This window comes from Camelus bactrianus, chromosome 15 (genome assembly GCF_048773025.1).
Source record: "Camelus bactrianus isolate YW-2024 breed Bactrian camel chromosome 15, ASM4877302v1, whole genome shotgun sequence".
Lineage (NCBI taxonomy): Eukaryota > Metazoa > Chordata > Mammalia > Artiodactyla > Camelidae > Camelus > Camelus bactrianus.
This window is the reverse complement of record NC_133553.1, coordinates 31900127-31909058: the sequence shown is the minus strand read 5'-3', so window position 1 is coordinate 31909058 and position 8932 is coordinate 31900127. Positions and strand designations below refer to the sequence as shown.

Sequence of the window (8932 nt, the reverse complement as noted above, 5' to 3'; positions counted from 1 at the left end):
TCTATATAAATAAATAATAATGAGTGGTAAAGTACTCGGCAGCAGATTTTCCTCGCGAATTCCGACCCCACATCCTTCACAGAGGGGTTTCTGGCGGGAGTCCCTGTGGTTCTCCTGGATGTGTCACACTGCTTGCCCACATTCTTTGTGGTACTCTCCTCCACACCCTGCTTCTGTCTCCGTGTGAGGGGCTGGGGCCACGAGTGACAGGTGGCGGGGGGACGCTCCGGTGTGGACGTGCACGGGGCGGTGTCCCTTTGGCGAAGATTGGTCCAGAGGTTCCTAGGCTTGAGGAGCTCGGCTTGGAACCGGTGGGCGGGGCTTTGATGGGCGGGGCTAGACCGCCTAGGGGTGGGGCTGTGGATATCTAGAGTTCTCCAGAATCCAGCCGGGGCGTTAAGGGCTCCTGCCACCCCATCTTGACTCTGGCACCAGGAAATGGGGCTTTGGTCAGGAAGGCGAGGCTCCGGGGAAGGGGCTTAGGCGTGGGGGGTGAGGCCGAGGAGCGTGGAGGCGGGGCTTGGGGAGCTCGCCCCACTCGGGGCGGGGCTCCAGCGGCCGCGGGATCTGCAGTTCGTACTACCCGCGCGCCACAGTCGCCGCAGTTCCCTCCACTCTGGTGGCCCCGCGGCCCTGCGGGGATTCCGGGGGTCGGCTGGCCACTCGGACTTGGCGCGGGGCTGGCCCCTCCTCTCCCTCTATCTGTGGGGTCTAGACGGTCGGGGCCTGGGGGAAATGGAACCCTCTGCCACCACTGGGGGATCGGAGACCACTCGCCTGGTGAGCCCCCGGGACCGCGGCGGCGCCGTAGGCGGCCTGCGTTTGAAGAGGTAGGACAGACCTGGGCCGGCCCTTGGCCTGGGGCCGCCACCCTCCTGTCTTCCGTCCATTTCGTTGTCTCTTTCGGCGCGGCCCCGGCAGGCGGCTCCAGCGCCCCGCGACCCCCTCGGCTTTGTGGCGCTGGGCTCTGTCCCCTTCGGCCCACAGAGACGCCCCCGGTCAGCCCAGCCAGCCCGGACCCCCGCCGCTCAACAGTCTGCTCTGCCTCTTCCCGGCCACCCTATTTCTCCCGGTCCCGCGAAACAGCTCCCCGGCCCGCTCCACAAGCTTCCCGACCCCTCCGCTGTCCCCGCCGCATCGGACTTCCCGGCGAGCTACTGCCCCTCCGTCGGGCCGAAGTCTGCGCCAGGTGCCCCGATGTACGCATTGCCCTGAGGCCCTGACGATGGGAGCACCTCACTGCCCAGGCTTCGGGGCCCCAACTGCAGGCCCCCGGCCCTATCCAGAGGCCAGCTGTGGGCACCGGGGCCCAGGATGGGCCCAGGCTCCGCGGCGGGTCTTCTGGGCTTCTAGGGGGCAGGTGGCCGCGGGGAAGCGAGGGGGCGGCAAGGAAGGAGCAGGTGCGGTCTGGGCGGTGGGGGTATTCCCGGCTCTGCACAGACGGGCCGGGGGCGGCGAGGTGTGAAATGAGGCGCGCAGAGCAGTCGGGACAGAGGGCCGGGGGCGGCCGGAGAACCGCCTCCGCATCCCGCTGGCCTCCCGCGCCCGGCGCCCGCTGGCTCTGTGCGCCTTGTCCCTCTGAGCGGCCGCGCCAGGCCCTCCCTGGCCACCTCCTCTAGCCATTTTGTCTGTTGGCCCACTGTCCGTTTATCTCGGGAATTTGACAGGGTCTCCAGCTTTTCCTCTTTCCTCATCTCTCCCAGTTTTCCTTTTTCGTCCCAACCCCTTTCCCTTTGTCTCTGATGTGGTGCCTATGTGTTTCTCGCTTTCCCTGAGTGGGGGCCGTAAGCCTGGGTGGGTGGGGAGTGGGTGAGCAGAAGGGAGGGAAGGCTACCCGTCTCACTCCTCCCTGCAGAGGACTGCAGACGCCGGCAGCTGTGGGGGCTCCTGCCCTGGCCTTGGCATCTCTTCACATACCTTTAAAACTCTGCTTCTGGCCAGTCTCCCCTTTCTGCATCTCCCCTCTACCCTGCTCAGTATTATTTGTTGTTTGTTTATCAGGGGTTTTAAAGGGCCAGAAAACTGTCTTTCCTTCTCTCTAAACAGCAGGTAGTCCCCCCCCCCAACCATTCACACAACACACCCACACATCCACAGTGAGGCTTCTTTAGTGCCCAGTTAATGCAGAACAAAAGGGAGCAGCCTGTTGATGGGTGGCTACCTTGATGCCTGGCTGCACTGTGTCTTACAGGGCCTGGAAAAGCATCTTGCCCACTGCCCCAAAGCTACCCACATCTGTTTGCTCTTCAGACCGGCATCTCTGACTCCCAGCTTATCTTCATTCTCATATGACCATTAGTCACCAAATCCTGCAGTATTTTCTGGAACAGATTCTTCCCTACCTACCTGCCCCTCCTCTAAAATTCTGTGGAGGGAGCCTCTGGCCTGGTCTGTTCTCAACCCCTCCATCTCATCTCCTCTTTTCCTCCCAGACTAGTACATTAGCAAGGTCATCTATCCCAGGGCGCAAGAAAGATGAATCATTGTATCTCCCTTTATGTTCATGTGAGCCCATCACTTTCCTCTTCAGCCCTCAGCCCTTCTTCTGGTTTCTCACACTTAAACTCCAAGCTGCTTATCTTGTCATTGGCATTCATGCGTCTGGAGCCCCCTTCTCCACCTAGGTCTTATCTTAAACATCGCTCCCTCTGTGAAGTTCTCCTCATCCCCTTTAGAGTTGGTCACTCCTCCCTTGTGCTTCAAAGTCCTTTGTTCATAGCCCTCCTGGTCCCAGCTTCTCCTTGCAGAGTAAGTCATTTGTGACACATCTGTCTCTCCCACTAGACTAAGCTTCAGTATGTGTACACTGCCTGATACAGCTCATTGAAGAATAAGGATGGGTTTCAAAGCCACCCTCATCTCCCATCTCTTCTGGAAACACACCTGGAATCATACACATCCAGATTCTAAGTCTTGAAAGGGAATTCCAAGAAATTTATCTACCTGCTAGCACATGAATTTTCCCCAGAAGCCCCAAATGTGCCCCCACCCACCTTTCACCTGAATTCATTCACTTGGCAGAGCTTTCCTCAGCCAGAAGGCCCCAGGCACCCCTCCCCACTTTACTGCTGTGATCACATTTCTATATGGAGCCTTAATTTTCTCTAAAGGGTATTCTTGTCACACCCTTGTGAATATTTCTAGGACTGTACTTTTCTATTTAGGTTCTTTATGCTGTAGAAGATTCTGTTCTTGCTGGGGTTCAGGTTGGGCAGTAGTAGGGGTGAGAATTAGGCCATAATGGACCTAAAACTCAGCCAGCCTGAGCTTAGCCTCTAGCATCCCCAGGTGAGGCCCCTAACCCTGTTCATTTGTCAAGGTAGTTTTATGTTATTGCAGTTAAGGTGGCTTCTGCTGGGTGCTTATGGTCAGACTGAGGTCCAGCTAACACGTGGCAGACTCCAAATCTGGTGCTCCTATTGCTACCATCCCCAGCCACAGCAGTCTGCTTTCTCTCCTCCCCATGACAACCCAGCATTGGAATCTGGACACTAGTTCTCTGTGCCAGGAAATTCAGACTTTTGGGGTCTCAACATTCTACTCTTCTCTTAAAGGGCCACATTCAGCTGCATGTCTAGAGAGGGAATGTGAAGGACCTGTGAATGAAGGCACTTGGAGATAGGTCTGGGAGGGGGCACTGAGGTTAGGACCACGTGCTGAGCCCCACCCCACACTTTCACACCACCTCCCCTTCATAGTGCCTTCACCTAGCATGTGTACCTCCCCTTTATCAAAATCCTTCCCATCCTTCCAGGCCCTTCTCAGGTGCCTCCTTCAGTTGTTTTCTTGATTTCCTCATTAGAGGCAGCATTATTCTTCTATCTGAGCCCTGGTAGCACTTTGTTTTAACTGCTCTCAGGCAATAGCTAACTTCTGCTACATCCCATGGTATTTAGGTTCACGTTTGTCTTATTCACCAAAGGCTCCAAGAGATCAGAAAGGGTATCCTGCTCATTTTGTATTCCTGTGATGCCTATCATGAATTCATTTAGCTGGAGTCTAACCTCAGTTCGACCACTAACTAGCTGTGTGGCCTCTATAAGTCCTCTCCCTCTCTGAGCCTCATACTTCTAATTCTTTAATAAGCAGTAGACTAAGGTGATTTCCACGGGTTCTGTGAAATTCTATGGCTCTGTATATGAAAGGAAAAGGAAGGCTGAGATATGAGCTGTCCATTTAGCCCCTCTCTCTCATGTGGCCCTCTGTCAACATAGCTCCTTGGTTTGATCAGGCCTGGGGAGGGAGCAAGAGGTGGGACATAGGATGAAGCCAGTCTGGGGGACCCAGGACCTGGGAGTGAGGAGCAGGTTTGCCTGTGAACCAGGCCCCAGATTCAAATGTGTTGCCTGCTTCAGTCTCTTCACAGAGCCCTCAGAGGCCCTCCCTGAAGAGCCCAAACCTGTGGAGATGTCCTTCCACCACTGCCACAGGGACCCCCAGCCACAGCTGGGTCTCACCCCTGAGAGGCTGCAGGCGCAGAGGCAGCTGTGTGCCGCCTGTGCTGTGTGCTGCATCTTCATGGCCGGGGAGGTGGTGGGTAAGTTGGACAGCAGCTCCTCCAACCTCATCCTCCAGACTCCTGCCTAGGCCACTTTCCACCCAGAGTCCCAGGGATGTTCCTGGGTAGAGGTGCAGAGAAGATGGGGGTGGCTGGGATGGGGGAGCTGGGTGCCCAGGACTCAGGGTGAGGGACAGTACCAATGGGATTCAGAGCAAGGTCTGGGGCCAGGGCTGGCTTCTCAGTAGTAACTGGTCTTTTAAACAACCCTACTTTCCTGTTATGAAAATATGTTATTATAAAAACACTAGAAAATGTGAATAAGTGAGAAGAAGACAATGGAAACTCCATGTAATTTTGTCACTGGAGAAAAGTTGTAGTTCACATTTTGGTATATGTCCCCTCGACCTCTTTTCCAAGCCTCTACACACGCTGCATATTTGCTGAATGGACCAGAGTGTACCTCTCTTTGCCCTTGCAGGTGGGTATTTGGCCCACAGCCTGGCCATCATGACCGATGCCGCCCACCTGTTGGCAGACGTGGGCAGCATGATGGGCAGCCTCTTCTCTCTCTGGCTCTCTACCCGTCCGGCCACCCGCACCATGACCTTTGGCTGGCACCGCTCAGGTAAGGCCCTTCCAATCCTCCAGTGGCCTGATGACCCTCCAGTCTTGGTGCCTCTCAGGGTCCTGGGCAGGTCTCTGATGGCTTGTCTCCCCCTACAGAGACTTTGGGGGCTTTGGCCTCTGTGGTCTCCCTTTGGATGGTCACTGGCATCCTCCTGTACCTGGCCTTCATCCGCCTGCTGCACAGCGACTACCACATCGAGGGGGGTGCCATGCTGCTGACCGCCAGCATCGCAGTCTGTGCCAATCTGCTGTACGTTCCGGTGTGGAGCAGGCACCATGTGGGATTCAGGGCGAGGGGTCCTCCTCCAGGGTGGGGGAGCTTGCTCTCCCCTCCCGACACACCTGCAGCACGCACACACAGTTCTCATCTGTCTGCCCTGGGGGGTGCCTGAGAGGGGACTGGGGTAGAGGCCTAAAATTCAGAGTCAGCAGAACTTTATTGAAGGCCATGGTGCTGGGGCTGTCATCAGTATTGTCTCATTTAAAGGTCACAACCACTGCACGAGGTAGGTACTATCACTCCTAGTACGTAGTTAATGAAATAGATCCTGAGAGGTGACCAGGTGACTTCCCCAGGGCAGACAGCTATTTCAGCAGCAGGGCCAGGATCTGAACTCACATCTCTGGCACCAAGTCCAGTATTCATGCCCCCGGGCTGCACTATTTGTCTCTCTTGGGCAGTATTAGCTTTTTCCTGGGGCTGGGAAAATAGGGAGAAAATAGGTGGAGAAAGGGCTCCTGGGTAGGTGAGAGGAGGAGGCGTGGAAACAGGCAGAGGAGGCTGTGAGCAGGCGGCCTGGGCTGAGCTGCTCTGCTTCCCCCTCAGAATGGCCTTTGTGCTGCACCAGGCTGGCCCCCCTCACAGCCACGGGTCTAGAGGGGCAGAGTATGCGCCGCTGGAGGAAGGGCCCGGGGAAACCCTGCCCCTGGGGAACACCAGCGTCCGGGCAGCCTTTGTGCATGTGCTGGGGGACCTCCTGCAGAGCCTTGGGGTGCTGGCTGCCTCCGTCCTCATCTACTTCAAGGTACCGTCTGTGCAAGCCTACCCCAGCCTTCCTCCCCCAACTCTACACCCCGGCCCTCCTTTCCCGGACCCCCAGCCTTCCTCCTCCCACTCCAGCTTCCTGCTCCCCAGGACTCCTGGCCCAGGGTTATGGTCCCTTTACCATTCCCAAGCAGGGTCCTCAGGGGCCTCTCAGGGCCTGTTTGTCCAGGATGCCCCTAGACTTTCCTCTGAAAGTCCCCGATTCCCAGGCTTAGGGCTTTCTTTCTCTACAGCCTCAATACAAGGCAGCTGACCCCATCAGCACCTTCCTTTTCTCCATCTGTGCCCTTGGATCCACGGCTCCCACCCTCCGAGATGTTCTCCGCGTCCTCATGGAAGGTGAATCAGATACCACTTCTCCCCACCCCCGGGGCCCTCTCTGACGTCACTCCAGCAGTAGGCACCCCTCTTTTCTCTGAAGAGAGTGTGAGGAGAAGGCCTGTTGCTGGAAGGAGGATTCAGGGATGGGGTCAACCGTGGGCATCGATAGGGAGAGCGGTATAGGATGGGGAAGGTGGGGTCCTGGCCTCCGGGCAGGAGTGGCCCTTGCAGTAAGTCGTGGCGGGTGCTGCTTGCAGGTACCCCCCGAAGTGTGGGGTTTGAGCCCGTGCGGGATGCCCTGTTGTCAGTGCCAGGAGTCCGGGCAACCCATGAGCTGCACCTGTGGTCCCTTACGCTTACTTACCACGTTGCCTCCGCACACCTGGCCATTGGTGAGTCTGCACTGGCCCCAGCCAGTGATTTCCTAGGAACATTTTTCCCTTCCCCTTCCACCCTTCAAACATAGTAACATGGTCTGAATTACTGGCATTGTTTCCATCTCTCCGCCTTTCTTAATCTCTATCTCTGTCTCTTGTATCTCTCTCTCTCATGCACGTTGGAGGCAAGAAGCCCTGGACAGGGTATTCTGGGAGAGGTTTCACCCTCTCTGAAGTGGCACAGGGAACCAGCAACCCTCTAAAACATCATTAGTACCTATAGGTCTGGTGATGGGGCAAAGTTAGGTAAATTATGGCTCCTCCACTTGGTGCAGCATCTTGTAACTATTAAAAATGATGATTATGAAGACTGTATGGCAACTAGGAAAAATGTTTATGGTATAATGCTAAGAGAAAAAAGCTGAATATAAAATTATAGCTACATTATGATTCAACTATTTAAAGTATATATGGTGACTCACAAGCTGACAAAGGATTTTTGAGATTCTTCCAGATGCAAGAAGCAATCAGAGACATGCAATTTGGATGCCAAAAATATTATACTTTGTAGAATATTTGATGATAACTCTAGAGGGACAATGGGACAGAATATTTAACATCTGGATTGTCCTGGAAAATCAGGGGTATGGCTGCTGAAACACACAGCTGTGTACTGATACTCAAAGAGCAGAAGAGAATAGAAAAATAAGAACAGTTTAGTGTGTTAGCTTGATTAGGGATGAGTCTCTTCAACCTTTTCTTGGACCGTTTTATACTGTTCATATAATACAGAAAGAAAATAAAGCTCTTCGTTCAATCCGGCTTTCATGCCCTGCAAACCCCTGGGTCCCCCTTCACTCGTCCTTATCTGGACCCCGCCTGCTTCCCGACTCCCCTGGGAACCTGCTGCCTCTTATCACTCCCCTGCAGACTCCACGGCTGACCCTGAAGCTGTCCTGGCTGAAGCCACATCCCGGCTCCACTCCCGGTTTGGATTCTCCTGCTGTACCCTGCAGGTCGAGCAGTACCAGCCTGAGATGGCCCAGTGCCTGCGCTGCCGGGAGCCCCCCCAAGCCTGAGGCCCAGCCCCATCCCCACTCCACTGCCAGGCCCAGACTCAGCCCTGGACTCTCAGCACCTGCCTCCCTGCTCATGGACAAGTAATGGAGTTGGGCCCATCCCCCTTCCTCTCTCCTCGCTTCCACCTGTCAACCCCTCAGCCCCAGTGGGCAAGACCAAAGTGTGTGTGGGGAGTGGGGCCAGAGTCAGGCCAAACAGGGAAATCAGTGCAGTGGGGGTGTGTAGAAGTCCTGTGGTCCCCACTCCCCACGGTCTGCGGCGCCCCCAGCCTTCTTTCCAGGCAGTTCATTTGTCTCTGTGGCTGGCTGGCTGGGGGCATCTGCCTGTCTGTGCGCTGTTGGTGTGCCTGTGCCTGGGGGAGGTCAGCAGGGGCCCCCTCCCCATGTGGCCCTCGCTCTGTCTATGCAGGAGCCCCAAAGCCCGCACTTTGTCCGTGTGTTCTAGCCCTGTGGTTTTGTGTCTGTGCCTGTGTGTGTGCATTTCTTGGTGCTGTGGCCTGTGTGTCTCTGTGCCTCTATGGCTGTGCTGTGGTCTCTATGAGTCTGCACCATCCATGTGTCCGTCTGAGGGTCTGTCTGTCCATCCCTCTGTTGGTGCTGTGTCCTCAGCTCTCCCTGAGAAAGGGAGGACTCCGCCGTAGCTCTGCCAATAAACTTGTGTCTAAATGCATCTTTCAGCCTCTGTGCTGACTGCTTAGGAGGGGGAAATAGAATTGGTCATCTGCGAAGTGTTGGAATCCCTCAGCCAGAATGACTTTCCATGACTCTCCTACCCCATTCCCAGTCCCTCCATCCTCTCCTCCCTCAAATATCCATCCTGATGTAGTTGAAAACCTCCAGTCCCTTTACTACCTTCCACTATTTCACAGTGTGCTTGAGCTTGGGTTCTTGGCTCAGGGAGATACCCATGTGTTCTGGGTTTGGTTGCCAGAGAAAGCTGGATGGCAGGGAGCCAAGGGATCCTGGAGAGTCATTCCAAAAG

General features: G+C 55.6%; 1 protein-coding gene across 2 annotated transcripts; it reads left to right on the top strand.

Moving 5' to 3' along the window:
- The first annotated feature begins 601 nt into the window (after nucleotides 1–601).
- SLC30A3 (solute carrier family 30 member 3) lies at nucleotides 602–8620 on the top strand. Of its 2 annotated transcripts, none has more exons than XM_074341815.1 (8): nucleotides 602–830; nucleotides 4356–4537; nucleotides 4980–5126; nucleotides 5225–5378; nucleotides 5955–6153; nucleotides 6407–6512; nucleotides 6752–6886; nucleotides 7802–8620. In XM_074341815.1, the coding sequence occupies exons 1-8, from the start codon at nucleotides 736–738 to the stop codon at nucleotides 7948–7950; spliced, it is 1167 nt and encodes a 388-aa protein (XP_074197916.1). In that variant the 5' UTR covers nucleotides 602–735; the 3' UTR covers nucleotides 7951–8620. The 2 variants fall into 2 exon arrangements, with proteins under 2 accessions (XP_074197916.1, XP_074197917.1); XM_074341816.1 differs by lacking the exon at nucleotides 602–830 and adding an exon at nucleotides 1067–1199.
- The last annotated feature ends 312 nt before the right edge of the window (nucleotides 8621–8932 follow it).